The 22,360-nt window shown below is 33.1% G+C and overlaps 2 protein-coding genes across 2 annotated transcripts; both read right to left on the reverse strand.

The window, feature by feature from the left end:
• Positions 1-1,411: 1,411 nt before the first annotated feature.
• On the reverse strand, positions 1,412-12,177 carry LOC107415760 (translation factor GUF1 homolog, chloroplastic). The gene is made up of 22 exons (XM_016024149.4): positions 11,800-12,177; positions 11,529-11,705; positions 10,408-10,494; positions 9,663-9,719; positions 9,435-9,500; positions 8,798-8,860; positions 8,014-8,058; positions 7,796-7,896; positions 6,944-7,040; positions 6,110-6,181; positions 5,655-5,809; positions 5,497-5,554; positions 5,226-5,306; positions 5,016-5,102; positions 4,138-4,209; positions 3,838-3,972; positions 3,360-3,433; positions 2,795-2,882; positions 2,390-2,467; positions 2,128-2,203; positions 1,787-1,827; positions 1,412-1,701 (listed from the first exon to the last, which is right to left on the reverse strand). Exons 1-22 carry the CDS (start codon positions 12,097-12,099, stop codon positions 1,606-1,608), a joined length of 2,106 nt encoding a protein of 701 aa, XP_015879635.3. The 5' UTR covers positions 12,100-12,177; the 3' UTR covers positions 1,412-1,605.
• A 4,870-nt stretch (positions 12,178-17,047) lies between these two features.
• LOC125421788 (MDIS1-interacting receptor like kinase 2-like) lies at positions 17,048-21,134 on the reverse strand. The gene is made up of 3 exons (XM_048471280.2): positions 20,619-21,134; positions 19,376-20,539; positions 17,048-18,768 (listed from the first exon to the last, which is right to left on the reverse strand). The coding sequence occupies exons 2-3, from the start codon at positions 20,439-20,441 to the stop codon at positions 18,389-18,391; spliced, it is 1,446 nt and encodes a 481-aa protein (XP_048327237.2). The 5' UTR covers positions 20,442-20,539; positions 20,619-21,134; the 3' UTR covers positions 17,048-18,388.
• Between the last annotated feature and the right edge of the window lie 1,226 nt (positions 21,135-22,360).

Genomic DNA, 22,360 nt, shown 5'->3' on the forward strand with positions numbered 1-22,360 from the left:
GTTATTTATAAGAGTTATTCCTATAATATTATTGTTGGCTCACCGGTTGTATTATTGAGTTTTAAATACAGAATAGAATAGTATCACTTCCACATAAATCCATTATGATGTTTCTCATGGTGAAAAGACAAAATAAACATGTTTATTTATTTTTGGTAAGTATTATCTTATAATATTCTCTAATGTGCATCTCTCTTCGTGAGCAACAATTCTTCCTTTGGAACCTCTCCAGTTGTTGTTTCTCTTTTTATGTCTATTTGGATGTTCTGCTCTATTGATTTGGTCCAAATTCCAATATATTTTCTTTGACTTTCATCTGTGTTTGAACATGAATATTGCCTTTGCTTCATTCTTGCATAGATCAAAAACCTAGTAGAATTTAGTAGAATTGTGACGTATGAACTTGAGAAAGAAATAACCCATTTATTTGTTGAGAATAGATGGTTAACATGCTTAATGTTATTTGATTGAATATTTAGATCCAGTTCCTTGTTGTTTGAAGCTATTCTTGAATATGCACTTTCCTTCCATCCAACTACACTGGGCTTATCCTAAATAAAAGGCCACCCTTTAACATTAGATCTTGTCATCCGGACAAGCAGCCTTGGTCGGGCTGCTCAACTTGACTTTAGAAGTCACATCTTTTGAACATAAGTAGGCGGATTTCATGTGTTAAACATAATCTACTTCAATTAATATTTTTTCATAAAAAGCAAACATGAGATAAAAATAATATAATATTTCATTAATATTTCTAATAGTTCACAATTAACAACATTATTAATATCTGATTAATATTTGTAACACTAAAAGTCTAGAATAACTCACAATTAACAATATTAGAAATGCTTGCTATAATTGAAATTTCCATGTCTTTAACAAAAAGAGAAATTGGACCTCATCTTATAATTGCTGGGGCCATTAGCAATATTCCTCTTAAAACATAACCTTGAAGTTTGCATTGTCATCTAATCTGACATTGGAAGCACTAATAGTGGAATTCCACTTGTATTAAACATTTGTTTCAGCATATCTTCTGCTCATTAATTGTTCTGCAATCATGTTCCTATTAATCTCTTAACGGTTAACACCTTCACAACTTTGTGAAAACCAAACTCATTATCGTAGAAACTTCTCATTGAAATTCATTTATTTATTGGATCATATGCCCCACCATTATAAAACATTATATAGCTATCAATATATGGAACTTTGTTAAAAATGAAAATGTTTTTCACTCATTTTATGCAAATTGTTAGATAAATATTTAAGTGCAATGAAAGGAAAGGACTGAATCATTGAAAATTGCTATAACAAGAAAATGTATGAAATTTGCTCGGAAGCAGCTGGCCAGAGTTATAGTTCTTATTTCAATGGCAAAAGACTATGGAAGCGAACTTTGGCACATACATGAGAAAATAAAAATTGATATATAACAATTGCACATTTTCATGTGGTGAGCTATAATTCATACATGTGTGAAGAACCGAACCCCTCCAAAACATAGATTGAAACTGCTTGAGCTTCTCAATTTTTTCCCATTATAATGTTACTTTCAAAATACAAGATTTTTGTAACAAATCTACAAGCTACAAAGTTGTGTTATCATAATACCTCCTTTTCAAGCTTCAACACGGCCATGAAAGCTTCTTGAGGAACATCAACTTTACCAATAGATTTCATTCTTTTCTTTCCTTCAGCCTGGTAAAAAGCAGGACAAGAAAACAATTAGTGATATAAACAAACTATAAACAGATATAATAGTAAACTTTAGCAAGTAAATGACCTGTTTTTTAAGCAGCTTCTTCTTCCTTGAAATGTCACCACCTACAAGAATAAGAAGAAAAAAGGGAAAAAAAGATCAGTAAAAGATAAGAACAATGCCAAAGAATTATGAAAACGTAAGTGAGAGAAGACACCAAAAAAAAAAAAAAAAAAAAAAGAATGTCCAAAATATTAAAAGGACAAGAGGCTTTACAATTAAAATGTACCTTTTAATGAAATTAAATATGCTTATTGAACTGATGATAAAGCAAGTAAAGGCACAGCCAAAACTTTTGCCAATATGAGAAGTTAGGCTTTAAAGATAATTGCACATCATTAAAAAGATCTCATTTCATGTCTTACCATAACATTTCGATAAAACATCCTTCCTTATTGCAGATAAAGCTTCACTGGCAATCACTTTCGAACCTATGCATGCCTGTTACAGATTCTTAATGTTAGTTCAGTTTCTTATTATTACTTCTTTATTTTTAAATGGAAAATTTTCAATTTGTATTTTGAAGAAAAGTGCACTTCATCTAGTCTTCAAGTCAAGTCACCAAAATGCAGCCTTCAAAATAATAATCCTTGTTGGATTACCTGGAGAAAGGAAAGCAAATATTACCTGAATGGGCACTTTAAACATTTGTCGTGGAATGAGCTCCTTCAACTTTTGCGTCAAAGCCCGACCAACAGCATATGCCTGAAATGAGAAGCTTGCCATGCATTACCGATTTTATTTGTAATTTACTAGAAAAAATTTTATTAAAATTTTCAATGGCAAAAGTTCACTAACTGAAAAAATATTAGTATATTATCTTATATCAGATGCCAATATTCTAACTTAAAACTTGATATCACCTCTCAAAGATTCTTAACAACTTATTCTGTATAAAAACAAGATTCCATTGGATACACATTTAACAATATCCCTAATGTTTTTCTTGAAACGATTTGTCAAAAATTTAATCATAGGTGAAAGAAACAAAATTAGAATAATAATCACTGATCAGAAAGAACTTAAGATTACCTTATCCTTGTGTACAATAGTTGACAATGGTTCCACTTGATCACCATTAATTTGAATGTCAAGTTTTATTAATTCACTTTCCTTGTACCTGAATCAAAGTGAAAAATAATGAAACTGAAATTACATTGTTTTCTTGAAAAGCAGTGAAGTAGATTATAAGAATTTCCATTGCAATAAAAGGAATAGTTGAAAAGTACATCCTCTGCTTAAATCATCAGTGCATCCTCTTTTCTAATTTGATCCTCTTTTCATGAAGAAAATTGGTAAACCATTGGACTGTGCTATTATGGATAAAAATCATAACTCTTAAGCAGTATGCTACTACTAATTGAGGATGAATATCAAAAACAACCGAGAGGCATAATTGTTTCCATATAGAGATGCTTGTTCAACCATTTTTTTCAACGATATCAGATTTGCAGCTTTCACATAAATTATACTTATGCCTATTTACTTCACATTAAATCTTACACATGACCATACAACTTGCAAGTTTGGACCATCAAAAGCAGCACTTTTCTTTTCTATAAGGCCATCGATCAAGACAAACAATACTTGCATTTACCCGAAAAAGTTATACTCCATGCTAGCATAACCTTTACTTCTCGACTTCAGCTGGTCAAAGAAGTCACCTACCATCTGTAAAATGAAGAAAAAATTACAGATAAATCAAGCAAAGAAGTAAGAAGCGATATGTACAGCTTTATACATTCATATCTAACAAGAAAAAAATATCACAAGCACACCCACACCCACAACCACACCCACATGAACAGATACTCTAAGTGAGTTTATGAATGATGTTAAATCAAGTTAACACTCTCCCTCATGTGCAGGCCTTCATAATAACTAAAAATGAATAAGACCCTAAATTTGCAGAACAATAAATTTCCATAAACATGGCTACCATGATGTGAAAACAAGATTAAATAGACACTGAGCTTTAATATCAATATTAAGTTACTATCAGTAGCAAACTGCTAGGAAATGGATCCAATATTAATATCATGCTAGCAGAGTACAATTATAATAATTAGTATCACCTCCGCTAAGGGTAATTCATAGATGATTGATGCTCTATTCTCGGTAATATATTTCATTTCCTTAAACTCTCCTCTTCTTTCTTGAGCCAACTCCATGAGTGAACCAATATAGTCTTTCGGGGTGAGCATCTCAATCTGTACACATGATTTTGAAGTAAATAACATATAACTTCACCAAGTGTTGAAAGGAATGTCTTACTCGACATGAAATTGGTCTCTAAAATAAAGAAATACAGGGCTTATCTGGAATTACCAATTAGTTAAGTCAAGAAATAAATATCTAAAAGTAAAAGAACTTACTTTAACAAAAGGCTCTTCAATTGACTTCCTTCTTCCAGGTTCAGGAAGTAAAGATGGATTTGAGCACTCAACCTTCAAGAGATTCAAGATAGAGCATGACAATGATATTAACATGGCATTCATAAAAGAAACGTAAAGGAGGATTGATTCTAACCAAGCGCAAATAAATCGTCATTTAACCATAAAAAATGTCAAATCAAAGACATGAATAAAAAAAAAAAGATTATAGAAGTTATAACGAAGAATTGCAAGTCTATAGAGGTCCTACAATGTTAATTTGCAACAAGGCTTTTATATATATTACTCATAAATATACTTCAATATGACAAAACTGAACATGTGTAAGTGGATTAGAGCATTTTATCAAGACAAAATTGGAAAGCCTGCATGCCTTTTATCCCAATAAAGAAGTAGTTGGCTGATATTCTTACAAAAGGACTTCAAGAAACAACGTTTGAATTACTAACTAGCAAGTTAGGAATGAAATATATCTTTGAATCAGCTTACATGGAGCATGAGAAATTTCATATTCAAGGATTTGATTTCATAAATAGAATCCTTAAATTAGGAATTAAATCAAATTTTATTTCTTCATTTGTATCCTTAAATAACAGGATAATGCCAAATGTTTTCATTTGACAATGACAACTCAAACACGATGTCTAAATTGGCCAACATACCACAGAGCATACAATTTATTCTGAGAAGAAAAGAAAAAAGTAAAATGAAAAATTTTGTAATCTTTTGTAATCAGATCCTTCAATTCCTTTCTCCTTTTGTGTCTATGTATGGTGCAGTTATGAATAGAAAATTTATTGAAACATTCTCACACCTCAACATAACAAAATGAAATAAGTTTAGGATTGAGAAGAAATTACAGTATCACCATTTACACAGTTCACTCTATACACAACACTTGGAGCAGTAGTTATAAGGCTCAAATTGTATTCTCTCTCAAGCCTTTCCTGTAAAAGAAATTCCAATAGTCTATCAGCATTTCAAAGACTTGGAGAAGGAAAAATCAATAATGGTAAAACAGTCAAAAGCTTTCAGAACAACAAGTGGCAAACCATGGAAAAAGAGCAAACCTGAACAATTTCCATGTGAAGAAGGCCTAAGAACCCACATCGAAATCCAAAACCCATGGCACTGGAAGTTTCAGGCTCAAACTGAAAAATTAAGCATTGAAAGTTTCAATGAGAATATTTTACTGCATCATTTGTCAAAATCTACTAACTCAATATTAGAACTGGAAAACACAAACAAAATTTCAGTCTCCAAAATCGTGCTCTACAAATATGGCTACAACATCATTCACTGGCTAAAATTTCAATACAGCATATTAATTATCATGTAAACCTTCAAAGCAGCGTCATTAAGTTGCAGTTTCTCAAGTGCATCACGTAACTCAGGGAATCTGCCAAAAACGCATGAAAATGAATCATTCTAAAAGGATGAAAGAGCACCAAGATCCAATATATAGTTCTGAAATCTGAGACTAATCAAGAGAACAATACTGGTCTGCATCAACAGGAAACAAGCCGCAGAACACCATAGGAGTGGCTTCTTCATATCCTGGTAATGAGTCTTCTGCTCTTTTAAAATAATGAGTAATGGTGTCCCCAACCCTTGCATCAGCTACTGATCTTATAGAAGCTGACAGATAGCCCACCTGAAGGCAACAAGGCAGAATATGAAAAATCAATTTTTTGACAATCACAATGCCTTTAAAAGCATTACTTAATAAGTAAATTTTAAAAAGCTATAGAGATTGAATTAAGTTTTTGGCTTCCTTTTGGGCCGTCACTTTTAAAGAGGATTATCTGCTTTGGAAAGGTGTTCTGTATAATGATGCAGGCTGGTTTCAAGTTATCTGGATTTATCATTAATAAAGTTGTTTCTTAGTATTACATATGCATATGAGAAATAACAAAAAAATTTATCCAAGAAAATTAATTATTCAGAATATTACCTCACCAGCATACAACTCATCAACTTGCAACTGATTGGGAGATAAAACTCCAATCTCATCAGCAAAATAGTCCTGTAGTTCAAGAAATGACGTCAGCATTAGATGTAGAAAGGCAAAACCATGAGGAGAAAATTACCAGTAGCAACATAATTAGAAGTACTCAATTACTATTCTCCACTAACATTAATGTGGGAATTGTTCCATGATACATAAAAGTATTTGCTAGGTTCATGGTACTTGGGATGATTAATACACAAGATTAGTTGCAAAACAAGGATAACTCGCCATTTAGTATGTGTCAGCTGAAGGGATAGTAAATAGGGTTATTTCCCCTCAACTTTTGTTTACCTCTCTAGCAAGAAATGATTCAATACTCTTTTCTCCATTCTGTATCTCACATTCTTTTTCTTTCCTTGCATTCACCCACCTACCCAACCACCTCTCTATATCAGTATGTCTCATTTCAATATGCATAGTTGGGTCATTAGTTAAATTTAAATTTATTGGATTGATGATAACTTAATATGATACAATAGCCTTGGTATTTGTCCATTTTTGTGTTCGTATCCTAATTAAACCCTATTTCCAATAATTTCTTTGGTTATGCACAAGGGCTGCATTTGGTTCATTGTTCTTCTGCAAACTCACATGTGAGATAGTCTTAATATCTGTCGTGCTGGTGGATTCAAATCTATAGTTAGGCAACTTCATGACAATCTAAGCTCGTGAGAATGGTGTAAAAGAAAAATCAAATGCAGCATGAAATTGAACGATAAAGAAGTATTCTTATTATGCAGACTATGAAGAAAAAATGAGTCAAAACCATGTTTTTACCTTCTCACTAGCCATAAAGTAAATTCGGTCGCCTTTCTTTATCCTCCCATCAATTACTCGAAAATACACAATCACACCCCTATATGGATCATAGTAACTGCATCGGATTCAAGAACAGAAACATAATTAACTTAATAATAGAAGTTGATTTTCATGCAAAAGTTATACATATGATAACACAGACAATACAATGTACTAAACAAGAAAATTTAACTAAAAGATATAGACAACATGCAAAGGAGCAGAACTGCTGTTTCAACGAGAAATTAGAGTTCAATAATGATTATTGGAATAATAACAATTGATTCAACAATGATGAGACTGACAAAAAGCAAAGTATTTTGGAAAGAAAGAAAATTTTCAGCTTATCGAAGGACTAATGTATGTATATTCTTTAAAAGCAAATTTATTGACATTTTAACTTTCAGGGGATAACAAAAGTTTCTATCTTGAAGAAAGACGGTTTGCACAAAAAAATAAACAATAAAAATGTAAGTCTAGTTTTTTATTTTCCATATCAACATTATCTTTGCAATTATAATAATTGAAGAGTTAACATAATAAAAGGTAGGGTGCCATAATTGGGAGTCAACACAGTTATTAAATAGCTCAATAATAATAATAATAATAAATACTAGATAATGAGTTGTGAAAAAACTTAAACACATGATTTTGTCAATAAAATATAATATATAGTATTAAATAGATTAAATTAGGTCACCCTGTTTAAGTCAACTATTCAGCAAGTATAGACTAAGAAAAATGAGAGAGGGGGAGATAAAGAACGACAAGAATAAAATATGGAGATAATTAGTATTGAGTACAATGATGATAGCTGAGTCAAAAATGTACCTATCAAATATTAAAGCCCTCAACGGCTTTTCAGCGGTAGCCTGGGGTGGGGGAATCCTTTCAACAATTGCATTCAGAATCTCAGTTATACCTATTCCCTCCTATATAAGAAAAGCAAGCTGAAGAATAGATTCAACTACTAAAATCCTATACTACCTTAACAATATGAATATAGATCTACCCAATATACTAATTTAGACATAATGTAGAGAACCAACCTTCGCTGAGCAGAGTATTGCATTGCTGCAATCCAATCCGACAACCTAGATAGAAAAAAGAAACACAGTATAATTTTCATATGCACACAAAATAAAATGCACTTTTTTTTTCTTTGTTATTTCTCACCCAGAGAATCATCATCTATTATGAGCAAGCATTATCAAATTCAAATAGAAGAGTTAGGCCTTTCTTTTTTTTTTTTTTTCCTTTGATAATGAACATAATTTTATAGGAAAAAAGAGGAAAAATTTGCAAAGTAATAGAGGCACTAAGCTTGAAGAACGTGTGTATCCATGGTTCAAATATAACAAATGAAGAATTAGGAATCAAAAATAGAATGAAAAAATATGCAAACAAAAAAGTTGGGCAATAACAATATTTCAAGCATCTGTCAAAAAACATTAGAAGTGCAAGGTCTTTTTGCAATGCAGATGCGATGTTCAATAGAGATAAGTACCTAGCATGTTCCTAGAAAGATAAAAGTCCAAAAAAATAAGACAACTTTTATAAATTAAGGTTAGTTATAACCAATTACTTTTCGAGATTGTACTATTTTATACATGCGTGCAGATGTTCTATGTGATGGGTAATAAATAAACACTAGATAAATTGGACGCCACTGTGATCACACAAGGTATCTGTGTTCTCCAAAGGTACAAGATGTAAAAAATTTGCAAACCAGAAATTTTATGAGTAGATCTAACATACCAAGTATTCAACTATTCAAGCCATTCATTTGATGAAGCAAAAGAAAATATAGTTTACAGAAACATAACACACAACCTCTTCAATTTCCTGGATGACACAATCTGGATCAGCACCTGGAAGATCTATTTTGTTTAAAACCTGTAGCAGAGAGATTTTCAGTGTCTTAATGCACCCTAACACACAAGCACACACATATTTTAGTAACATCATTTCAGCAATCATTAGTAGCCATGATTTTTAAAAAGAAAAGAAAAAGTGAACAATTCTGAATGGTCAACATTTATAATAAGTGTCTTTCTGAATACTCACAGATTTTGTGAAAAATTTTCAAAATGTCAACAAAATTTCTGTGAAAGATACTTCTATTAATAGGAGGTAGAGAAGTTCAAATCACAAATTTGAAGCCCCTGAATGGAACTCAACTTCTAGATTTTATTTTTGAATCTAAGACTTGATTTGGGAAAAAAAAATAAAAGCTTGTACTTTTAGAAAATGATAAATAAGGACAGAAATGGTGAAGGATGCAAAAAATTTTAAAAGGGTAGCTTGGTCCCCTTTAGATTTATCGTCACAGTATCAAGCAAAAACATACAGTCTTCAGAAAAGTGAAAGAACACAAGTAAACACTTTGAAACATTAGAGCAATAACTACACCAAACAATAAAAACTAAAAAATGATAATAAGAAACGATGAACAAGTCAACCTACTTACGGGGATAATTTCTAGGTTGTTTTCCAAGGCCAAATAAACATTGGCCAGCGTCTGTGCTTCCACTCCCTTAAACATGATAAGACACTTTAATAAGCACTAAAGCCATTAGAGCTAGTAAAATTTGAAGTTGGTCAATGCATCTTTAAGGTAGAAACAGAGATACATCAATATTGCATTAAGCATGCCACCAAAAAAACAAAGAGCTGGAAAGATGATAAAAAAATTCACCTGGGAAGCATCTACAACAAGGAGAGCACCCTCACATGCAGCAAGAGATCGAGAAACCTAAATATAAATGAAAAGGAAAGAAACATGTAAATCTAAAATTCTATGAAGAAACATCTGTACACAAGTTTTTTTTTAATCAGAAAAGTAGCAGACTGATGATAAGGCATATCATTGAACTCCTTTGCATCAAATGCCTGTGAAGAATCCAGTACCAAATTCAATTCCATAGAACACTTAAAACTGCTAACAATCAATGACAAACTGCTGACAATAAGAACTACCCATTGAATTTCGAACTCATTACCAATCAATTCCCTAACAGCCACCTCAAAATACAGAAAAAGATGATCAGTAGATCCTAATATGTCTAAACATCACAAACCCACTTTACGGCAAGCCAGCTTACCATGTACTAAAAAGCCAAGCAAATACTTGGATCTCAGTTGATACTTGGTATACATGCTTTCCATGCACTTGAAACTAGGACCTCTAAGGCCAATAAGTTTAGAAAAACTACGCATCTTTTTCATGGAAAAGATTAGCGATAAAAATTTATATGAATCTAATATCTCTTCAAAGTAGTACGTATATTTTTCCTTCTATGGAAGAAATCAATCTTGTGTGCCACACATTTTCTAATCTGAGTCTATGAACTCTCATATTAATAGCTTAATGCACCAGTAAATTCCTACACACAAATAATCTCATACTATGAGTATCTATATGCGACATGCACATGTGATACCTCATACGAGAAGTCTACATGCCCTGGCGTATCAATTAAATTCAGACAACAGGGCTCATTCTTGAACATGTAGCGCATACGAGCTGCCTGTCACAAGGATAAAACGTTAATAAGTTGAGTTCCTAAACATTAAAGATAGGTATATATAATCAAATGAAAATATCAATTTTAAAGAAACTATAAATAATTTTGAATCTATAAATAAATAAACTATGAACTATAAATAATCTTATAAAATTGATGACCACAGCATACATTATTTAAGAATGCTATGATAATTATAATTTTGAACATTTTACCACTTACTGCTCATAGATATATTATCAAACGGATAACACTAAAGACTAGCAGTCAATAATCCATCCAAAAATAATAAGATAAGGCATATATAACAGAACGATGGCAATGAGCTAATCAATTTCAAAGTGTCTCTACGAAGTGTTATCTAGTTTAATTATATTTAGAGCCAAGCTCCCAAAATATACATTTATAAGGAAAATCAATGCCTTGACCTACTCAATCATGGAAGCTTCATTAACCACCAACAAATGCTAGAACATTATCCATATATGACTGGATGTCATAACAATTATAACAGAAGATATTTGGAAAAGTTGTCGGTATTCTGCAGAGGTCAATTGGAAAGCTATGAACTTGAAAATAATGATGCTCACCAAATTTTTAATGATACTCACCAAACTTTTATATAAGTGTTTAAACATATTCATGTATTGTTGTGGCAATCTGCATCACAGTTTTAGACAGAAATTCCACAAGTATAAAAGATTGCTTAGCATAGCATTTTACGTTCAGAGAAGCCTTCTTAATTGAGTTACATAGAGTAACAGACAATGATGTAAAATGCAAACCAAGTAAACTTAGAACAAAATCTATTCACAAGGGACATTCGAAAGCAGATTATCTAAAGAAGGCATTACATTGTCAAGATGATTCAACCAGAAATTTAAAACTTTTATTTTTAGTGAAAACCAAAACATAAACTTTTGAGGATTACCATGCCACACACAACAAAGACAGATTACTAGCTTCATGACCATCATAATCCAAATACCAGCAATTAATGGTAATAACTAAAATGAATTAAAGTATGGATTACAAACTTGAAGCTTAATTGTGATTCCCCTCTCTCTCTCCAAATCCATGTTATCAAGAAACTGCTCCTTCATCTCACGCTTCTGTACAGTACCAGTCATTTGAAGCAACTTATCTGCTAAAGTAGACTTGCCATGATCAATATGTGCAATAATACAGAAATTCCTGATATTGGAAATCGGAACCTGCATAGCAAACCAACCAAATGCAAAACTCTCAAGCCCCACAAAACCCATCAAGAGAAAAACCACATAAACAAAAACATAAAGAGAAAACAACCTTTAACAGACGGTCCTGGCCGATTTTCGTAGCGAATTCGATGTCGGAGACTTCAGCAGGGGACTGGGTTCCAGCTGCCCGGCAAAAAACGGAGGACTTGGGTCCAAGCTTGAAGCTTTGAGAAGAAGAATGGTGGAATTTGGAGAAATGAGGAGTCTTTGAAGGATAGAGTGGCAGTAACGTAAAGGGCAAGAAGCTAGTAGCTCTGGGTTCAGTTTTGTAACATTGGGGAATAGTTGTTGTTGTTGTTGTTGTTGTTGTGGATAGAAGGAGGGCCTGAGAAGAGAGCTTTGCCGCCATTGTTGGCAAAGCTTTGTTGCTCAGGCGTTGCTACTCTACAACGCTCGTTTTGAGGCCCTGCAACGTAACAGCTATTTTGAGCCACAAATAAAGGCTAGCGGGAATTCCGTCGCAGGAGCATTGAAACCGGGCCTTTTGGATTGGGTTGTGTTTTGACCCACTTCAGGTGAATGCCCCAAACCCGAATTTCGAACACAATTTTTTTTTTTTTTTTTTTGTCTTTTTTTGTGTGTTCAGTGAGGGTATTAATTGAAGTTTATTAGAACATATATAACATAGGACCTTTATGAATCGTAAAATGTTGCAAAATGAAGGATAATAAAATTCATGCATTTAACATTTACCAAATCATTCTCAGGACAACACAAAATTCCAAGTACCAACGTTTAAACTGATTTATAATTCCTTAACACATCTCACTAGATTCATGACATCTATTCAGAGTAGTTGTCTTGTGGGTTCATAAGGTGTCCTATTGTAATTTCTTGGAAACTATGATTCGCAAATGGTGTCCTGTGATCAAGCAATTGTTCGGAAACATTTGCCATGGTTGGTTGATGCTTTGGGTTTGCATTTAAGCATGCAAATGCAATTGAAGCAACAAGAACAACATAATGCACAGCCATGCGACTTCTTTCGGGTGCTAATCGTCGGTCTAATATTTCAATTAGCAGTAGAGATTGCGTAGAGGATGATAATGATGATAATAGTTCTTTTGGATGCCTTCCCATTAATGTTTCAAGTGACACTATTCCAAAACTATACACATCGCATTTTTCGATTACAGCTATTTTATAGGTAAGCTCTATAGTTCACAAGTAGAAAAGAACTTAACTAGTTAACATTTGTTAATATAATTTTTAAAATATATTTATATATATATATATATAAAATAAAAAGAAACAAGAAAAAAAGTTATGAGAAAGAGAGTACAAGATACTGTAAAATAACAAATTGGTTTGGGCGCTAATGTAATAGATTGACTATAAGACAAGTCAACTATCATTAATTGATGACAATTTACAAGAAAAATTGGTTTTTAGAGATACAATAGCATGGTGATTGTCACATTTGTTGCTTTTAAATAAACTGATTAAATTGAAGAAGGATGATGTGGTCCAATTTATCATGTAGATATTTTAATAATAACTTCTTCTTTCTTTTTTTTTTTTTGAAACCAAAGATTTGGAACATTTGTTATTATTATTATTGTTTTTTTGGGGATACCTTGAACGTGACAATTTATTAATGATTGAATATGAGAGAGAAAGACAATTAAACTTGATAGAAAATGCACAACATAAGGATGGATATGCAATCTCATACCTGAAGCAATATAGCCATAAGTACCGGCAAGCATAGTTGGATTGGAGGAATTAGGATGGAGGAGTCTCGGAGTGCCAAAATCAGCCACAACAGCACTCTAGTTCTTTGTTTAGTAGAATGCTTTATGTGGTAATATCACGATGAATAATTGATAGATTGCAATCATGCTCTTTGTTTAGTAGAATGCTTTATGTGGTAATATCACAATGAATAATTGGTAGATTGCAATCATTGTGCATATAAGACAAGGCATTCCCTATGCCTTTGATAACATTCACCCTTTTCCTCCAATCTAACTCCATGCCCTGCACGTCATTGTTGAGGACACTAAACAAGCTCCCTCTTTCCATGTATTGGTAAATTAAAAAGATGCATTTTTTATATAAACAAAATCCATAGAGTCTTACAATGTTTCGATGTTTTTAATTTTGACCTAATTCATGAAACTCTTTTCAAAGCAGGCACTTTAGCTTCTGAAGTGTGAAGTTTTTTCAAGGTGACTACTTTGCCATTAGATAATCATGCTTTGTAGACACTTCCACAACCACCCCTACCAAATGCAACACTTTTTTTGGCTGAAACCTACCAAATGCAACACTTGATATCAAAATTCTCTGCTGCTTGTATGATGTCTTTGTATGTCATGTTCCCATCAAAATTCCATATTGAAAATATATCTCCATTCTTTTTTGTTATTGTCTCATCAACTAATGGTTGACACTGGATTTTATATTTGCACCATCATTTGAATAACATTGCCAATTGTTGGAATCAATAGTGAAAGCCAGGAATTGTACAATTAAATAAAATATGTTATATATATATATATATATATATATTCCAGTATCCATTACTAACCTATAGAAGTGTAGAAAATATTTTTTTGAAGCCACAGGATTTTCCAAATTATTCTCTATATGACAGATCTACGTATGGACACACCTGGTCACAAAAATAAACAAGAACATTAATCTGAAAAACACATTGAAACCTCATAGTTTCTATTTTTCTCCCAATATGTTTGACTTTCCTACTAAGATTTTCAATCTCTATAAAATAATATGTAAAACCTTATATGACTGGAGATTTGTAAGCAGTATATTTATAAACTACCAACCCTAATCTTCTTAGAGTTTTATGACATCTTAAGCCCAATTAATAGGCTCCTTCTTGTATCTTAATAATCCGATAAATGGATTCTGTCAATTGATGAGCTAGTTTAGAAATCCTACGGCCTATTATTAATCAAGGTTCCTGATCAATGAATTAGCTTGCTCCAAAAGCATAAATCCAACAATATCCCATCATAAATCAATATTGAAAATATATCTCCATTCTTTGGTAGACTCGTAATGTCACCAAGTGATTGCCACCTTTTATTTTTTCATCCAATTAAATTTGTACAAGAATGCCCTTATAAGCACAATACATAACAAGGCAAGAATAGCAGAGATAGGAACGATAGGGCTTCTAATTTTGTTTATGACATTGAGACTATTAGTGAGAGGTGGGGTAGCTTCAAAGCAAAGAAAGTAACTTTTGTAGTAACCACGTAAATCTTTGTTGCCATGGAGATCAATTGAAATGGTCTTGAATTGAAATAGAATACAACAGGGGATGCTATCACTGAGATTGTTGTAGGCAAGCTTATTAGATTGGCAAAAAGATATTTCTCCATAATTGACTTGTGACTGAGATCCAAAGAAGTGAGTTTAGAAAGGGTACAAATCTCAATGGGGATGCTTCCATGAAAATGGTTCCCTGACAAGTCAATCTATTTTATACTCTCATGGCCACCCAAAGATGGCACATTTGGACCCATGAGGTTGTTAAAACCAAGCTACAAACTTTTCAGATTCTTCAAATTCCCTATTTGGGAAGGTAAAACACCACTTAGTTGATTGAAACAAAAATTCAAATGCCATAGATTGGTTAAATTACATAGAATAGAAGGAAATGCAAAAGTTAATCGGTGTAAGACACAAGCTTGATATACATAATAAACTCACATCCTAATAGTTTAAGCTTTTGGGGTCAATGATAATTTAATATTATATTAGGTTCAAAACCTAAAAACCTAGGTTCAAATCCTTACACTACCATCTATTTAAAGAATTGGTACTTGTAAAGTCCATTTAAAGAATTGACATTTGTAAAACCCAAAACGACTTACAAATGATAAAGAATGTTAGACACAAGTTTGATATACATAATAAACTCATATTCTAATAGATTAAGCTTATAGGATCAATAGTAATTTAACAATTGATTATTATCGAGTCTCATCATTTTTAGATTTTTGAGATTTCCAATTTATGGAGGAATGGATCCATTAATCTTATTATCATGCAGGTACAGATAAGTAAGGCTGGAAAATTTTCTTATTTCAGGAGGAATTGAACCCGTGATATTGTTTTTATAAAGTGAGAGAGTAGTTAATTCAGTTAGTTGACTCAGACATGATGGAAGTGATCTACTGAGCATGTTTCTGGACATGATCATGGAACTAAGATTTTTCAGCTTTCCTATTTGGGATGGGATTGAACCATTCAATAAGAAGTTATGGCTCAAGTTCAATGCAACAAGATTGATCAAACTGTCTAAATCCGGTGGAATGGACCACAGATTCGATTATAAGAAATGTCAAGAATTACCAATTGAGAGAGGTTTCCTGATGAAAGAGGCAACTCACCCTATCAAATAATTATCAGAGAAGTTGAGGTGGGTGAGCTTCGAAGGAGTGCCCATCTCTGGTGGGATTCTTCTAAAGAGTCCAGCTCTACCAACATCCAGACTCACTAAGTTTGGAATTGAAGAGCCGTTAAGAAATCTCCCAAACTGCCTGTTCACTAGGGAATAGTGGTGTATAGAAATATGAGTAATGCTTCCAGCACCACTGCAAGTAATCAGTCATGTTGCAAGCACTTGTGGTGGTGGCTTGAGATACTCATCATGTCTCCACCACCCAGTTTCAAGCAAAGTCTTTGCTTCTTTTCCAGAATCAAAATACTCAACAGAGCCCCAAACAAGCTGACAAGCCATGAGGCTATTGCCATTGCTACTGCAGCAACAGTGAAAATAGACAGGGAAGTGGAGGATACAGCCATGCGCTCACATAACATAAAATAACTAGCTACTATCCCAAAAAAGAAAAAAAAAGAAAAAAAAAAAAGAAAGCATAAAATAACTTGCTACTACAAATCAATTTTATTTTGCATACTTTTCTTACAGATTTTTTCCTTTTTATCTCTTGGAACTTTCATTGCATGGAAGTGGGAACATTCATCAATTATTAATGATATGGGCCCACTCATTTTTTCTCTGAACTTTCTTCTACTTTTGATTTCTTCTTTCTTTCTTTCTTTTTTTTTTTTCTTTTTTTTTTTTTAATTGACTTTGATATTGATTCACCCAAAAGCGACTAGTCAAAAGACCGTTCTGTATACGGCTATTGGACTTTTGAGCTGGAATAATGAAAACAATTAATTACAATAAACATTGTCTTGAGAAATTATTTTTAATTTGTATGGAAACCTTTCAAAATATTGCTTCTAATCCATCCTAGTTTAGGAAAAAACTTTCTGGTACTCCTTGGAGTTATACTCCCTTTTTTAATGTATATGGATCCTATTTGATGGTATATGGGATACATATGTATATTAGAGGAGGAAGTACATACCTCGGTTTTAGACACGACAAATTAAACAAAAAGCTAAACACTGCCACGTGGTAAGGTATGGACTGTGATATTATTCGTATCAATAAATTGGTCCCTCATGGTACCTAAACTTTTCTGCATGTACTCTCTTTAGTCTAGTCTTCGCTTGCTGCTTCATTGCCACAAAACCAAGACAAAAATCATGCAAAAGCTTATAATTAATGGTCTTTTTGGCTGCTTGCATGATCATCACGTATCCTGAACACCTTTGATACAACTTATATGATGTACTATATTATATTACGCAAATAAAGGTCTCAAGGATGAAATTGAAATTTTAGCCTTTCCATTTTCTTCCTTGTCTCTGCATAATATGCTTATTTCTTCTTCAACATTAATGTCTACCGCATTATATACTCTGTAGAATATAATAATACTAAAAGGGTCCTAAACGTTTGCTCTTTTGGTTAAGGCCTTTACTGTTCAATACGATTGCATAAATTCGTCGTACTTTTGCCCTTAAAAACTTGGAAACAGAGCATTTCACTTCTACTTTTCATTAGTAATTCTATACTTTTTCTAATGGTCCGGAAAGCATGCTCTTTTGGTTAAGGCTATTGTTGTTCAAGATGATTACATATATCAAATTTTGTCCTTCCCTTGAGAGCTTACAAACAGAGCATTTATTATTTCCATTATTTTATGCATTACTCTGTTTTTTAATACCTAGATAACTATAAATGAATTTTTTATTCCAAGCCATTGAAACGATTAAGAACAGAAAAAGGAAATCCTGATAGCATAAACATTAGGCTGACTTGATAAGAGTCTAAATGTGCATGTATATATAAATCCTTAGCCATATGAGAAGCAAATGGTCGGTTTCCATCAACTTGGTCAACTATACTCAATAGAACTAATTAATATATAAAATGTAGGATCTTAAAACGTAAATGTGGAAAATTGAACGATAGTCAAATCCATGCATTTAACACTTTACAAAATTATTCTTTAATAATGGAAACAAGTGGAGAGCATAGCACAAAGAGAGAGTGGTATCATCATTATCATCATCTTCAACACAAAATCTAATGCTACCTGAGATATTAGACAAACGCTTAGCACCCGAAGTCGGTCGGATGCGCGCAATGTAGTTCTTGTTGCATCAATTGCATTCGCATGCTTACATGCTAACCCACAGCATCGACCAACCATGGAAACTGTTTCCAAACTATTTCTCAATGGCCAAGTATAGAAAAGTGAACGAGCTGTTCTAACTAATATTTAGTTGTACCCATCTCTCACTTAACCATCTATGCGGATTAGTACTTGTGGGTTCATGAGGTGTCCTATTGAAATTTCCAGGAAACAATGATTGGCTAATGGCGTCCTGCCATCAAGAAATAGTTTGGAAACAGTTTCCATGGTTGGTCGATGCTGTGGGTTAGCATGTAAGCATGCGAATGCAATTGATGCAACAAGAACTACATTGCGCACATCCGACCGACTTCTTGGTGGTGCTAAGCGTCTGTCTAATATTTCAGGTAGCTTTAGATTTTGTGTTGAAGATGATGATAACGATGATAACACTTCTTTCGGATGCTTTCCCATTAGCATTTCAAGTGCCACCACTCCAAAACTATACACATCACACTTCTCCGTCACCACCATGGTATAGGCAAGCTCTGCAATTACAATTAAAAAACAAAAGAATTTAAATACTAATTTAACAATATTTACTAATCTTTTTATAAAGTAAAAATAATATATCAACCGACTACAGGAAAAGGAAACTATCACTAATGATAATTTACAAGCAAAATTGATTATGATTTATTGGTGATAAAATACCATATACAGTGATATAATTCCCATATTAATTTGAATCTTATAAAAATAAGTAAATAATTTGATCAATATGTGGGTGTTAGATATAGTAAATTCATATCTTAACGGTTTAAATTTTTTAGATTAGTAATAATTTAACATGGTACCAAAATTCAAAATCCTAAACAACTAGGTTCGAGTCACAATCTATAAATGAATGAGAATGTTAAACATAGCTTGATATACAATAATACACTTACATTCTAACAATTTAAACTATTAGGATCAATGATAATTTAATATTTTATTATGTAGATTTATCAATAATACTGATGATATAAATAAATTAGTTTTTTAGATACCTTGATGTGACACTTTAATGATTAATTAAAGATGAGAGAGAAAAAATAATTAAACTCAATCGATATAAATTGTACTATATAGGAATGGTGCAGAAATTATTACCTGGAGCAATATAGCCAAATGTACCAGCATGTATGGCAGTTTGAGTGGACGAATTAGGATCAAGAAGTTTAGCTGTGCCGAAATCAGCTACAACAGCCTCTAGTTCTGAGTTGAGTAGAACATTATTAGTGGTTACGTCACGATGAACAATTGGTGGAGTGCAATTGTGGTGCATGTAACACAAGGCATTCACTATGCCTTTGATAATATTCACCCTTTTCCTCCAATCCAATTCTACGGCCTCCATATCATTGTTTAGGACACAAAACAAGCTTCCCTTTTCCATGTATTCGTAAATTAAAAACATGCACCTTTTGTGTGAACAAAAACCATAAAATCTCACAATATTTCTATGTCTTAATTTTGTCAATGTTTTCACTTCATTGGTGAAACTCTTGCTCAAAGCAGGCTCTGAAGCTTCTGAAGTGTGAAGTTTCTTTAAGGCAACTACTTTTCCATTAGGTAGTTGTGCTCTGTACACACGTCCATAACCACCAGCGCCGACACAATACTTGATGTCAAAATCCTCAGTTGCTTGTATGATGTCTTGGTATGCTTTGTTCCCATCAAAATTCAATATTGAAAATAAATCTTCATTATTTTCAATAATAATATCTCCACTATTATCCTTTGTTGTAGTTGTCTCAGCAAGAGATTGAGGCTTTTTATTTTTACATCCACATACGTAGAAGATTGTCAGCATAAGGAAAAGAAGAGACAAGTAAAAAATGACATAGACAGGAACAACGGAGCGTATGATTTTGTGGGCGTCCTGTCCAACTTCGTTGATCATGAGGCGGCGGTGATTATGAGTACTTGATGGGATAGCTTGGAAGCAAAGAGGGAAACTGTTGCGGTAAACAGTACATAAGTCTTTGTTGCCATGGAGAATGAGGGAATTCATGGCGTTGGATCGTTGTAGAAATATAGAAGGGAGGTTACCACTGAGATTGTTATAGACAAGGTTCAAGGTGGTTGAGCTTGTGAGGTTAAAAGTAGCTGAGAAGGCATTTGTCCAACGAGTTGTGATTGAGGTCCAAAGAAATGAGTTTAGAAAAGAGAACATACATAAGTCAGTGGGTATGCTTCCGTTGAAGCGGTTGCTTGACAAGTCAATTCGTTTAATACTCTCAGGACCACCCAATAGAGACGGCGCAATTGGACCTGTGAGAGGAGGTTAGAACTTAGTACCCAATTAATATTTCCAGATTTTTGAGATTTCAAAGTGAATGATGTAACTCACCCGTGAGATGATTATGAGAGAGGTCGAGGTGGGGTCAGCTTCGAAAGAGTGTCTATCTCCGGTAGGATGATCCCAACGAATCCACTTTCAGCGAGATCCAAGTGGGATTAAATTGGGAAATGAAGAGCCATTCAGAAATCTCCCAAGCTTCAGCTTCGTTTAGTATGGGAGGAAGATAGAACAGATGTGGAGAAATATGAGTAATGCTTCCAGCCCCATTGCAAGTAATACCAGTCAAGTTGCAAGGATTTGTGGTGATGGAACAGTTGAGATACTCATATCATGTCTTCACCACCCAGATTCAAGCAAAAACCCTTTACTTCTTTTTTTAAGGAGAATATTCAGCAGAGCCCAAAACGGGGGATGCCCACTAGGCTACTGCTGTATTGCTACTGAAGTAGCTGTGAATTAATATTGAATTGGAAATGGAGGATACCATGCTCTCTCTCATAACATAACTACCTACTACAATGCAAAGCAATTTCGTAGCAAGCATCATACATGGGCTTCTTTTCTTTTTCTTTTCTTTTTTTTCATTTTGCATACTTTTCTAACCAATATATATATATATATATTTTTTTTTCCACGTCTTTTTTCGGAACTTTAATTGCATGGAATGGAAGTGAGAACATTCAACATTAGGTAGATTATTAATGATGCGGGCCCAATTACTCTTTCTCTGAACTTGCTTCTACATTTGATTTCTCCATTTTTCTTTTGTTGACTTTGACATTGATTTTCCCAAAAAAGCTACTAGACGCGTTTTGTATGTGGCTATTGGATTTGGAGCTGGAATAACAAAATAATTAATTACAATAAACATTGTATAAAGAAAAAATTAAGTTAATAAGCTTCTATTTGTACGGAAACCTTTCAAAATATTGCTTTAGCATTAATATCACAAAAACGCTTTTAATCCATCCCAGTTTAGACGCAACAAATTAAACAGAAGGCTAAAAGTTGACGTCTTGACTTGGATGGACTGCGATATTATTCATATCAATGAATTGGGTCTCTCGTGGGATTTAAACTTTTCTTCGTTTACACTCCTTTGTACAGTCCTTGCAGCTTCGTTGCCATGAAACAAAGACAAAAATGCACGCAAAAGAAAATGAAATATATTTTCCATGAAAATATAAATTTAAATGTTCTTTTACATTTATTTTCATAAAATCTTTTGGTTGTTGGTTTTTTTTTTTTTTTTTCTTTCTAAACTCCACATAACCTTATCCTATTAGCTGCCTTTTTGGCTGCTTGCATGAGAATAATTATCCAGCTGAAACACCAACTTATATGATGTATTGTTAACGTATATAAAGGGTCTCAAGTATAAAATTCACATTAATAAGCCTTTCCATAGAGTGGTGTCCTCTATTTTCTTCCCTGTCTCTGCCTAAAATGCACTTTCTTATTCTTGGAATATAATAATACTAGAAGGATCCGAAACGTTTGCTCTTCTGGTTAAGGCTTTTACTGTTCAAGACGATTACATAAATTAATCATACTTTTGTCATTAAGAATTTGAAACAATACAAAAAATCCCATGATTCTGGAATCATATGATCCTCATTCATAAAAACTAATGAGATCCGCTGGGGGACTGTATGTGGTTTCGGTATCATAATATTTTCGCTTTGGAAACAGAACATTTCAAGTTTACTTTTCATTGATTCTTGTTCTATGCTTTTTCCAATGGTCGGAAAAGCATGCTATTTTGGTTAAGGCTATCATTGTTCAAGATG

Source organism: Ziziphus jujuba, chromosome 4 (genome assembly GCF_031755915.1).
Source record: "Ziziphus jujuba cultivar Dongzao chromosome 4, ASM3175591v1".
NCBI classification, from domain to species: Eukaryota; Viridiplantae; Streptophyta; class Magnoliopsida; order Rosales; family Rhamnaceae; genus Ziziphus; species Ziziphus jujuba.

Bases quoted from the DNA above. Each gene is read 5' to 3' on its own strand.
- LOC125421788 (XM_048471280.2), bottom strand. From the start codon at position 20,441: ATGTTCTCTTTTCTAAACTCATTTCTTTGGACCTCAATCACAACTCGT. The intron at 18,769-19,375 runs GTAATAATTTCT...TTGTAATTGCAG, and splicing joins ATTTGGCTATATTGCTCCAG to AGCTTGCCTATACCATGGTG.
- LOC107415760 (XM_016024149.4), bottom strand. From the start codon at position 12,099: ATGGCGGCAAAGCTCTCTTCTCAGGCCCTCCTTCTATCCACAACAACA. The intron at 5,810-6,109 runs GTAATATTCTGA...TGTTGCCTTCAG, and splicing joins ATGAGTTGTATGCTGGTGAG to GTGGGCTATCTGTCAGCTTC. The intron at 4,210-5,015 runs GTAATTTCTTCT...AATCTCTTGAAG, and splicing joins ACTGTGTAAATGGTGATACT to GTTGAGTGCTCAAATCCATC.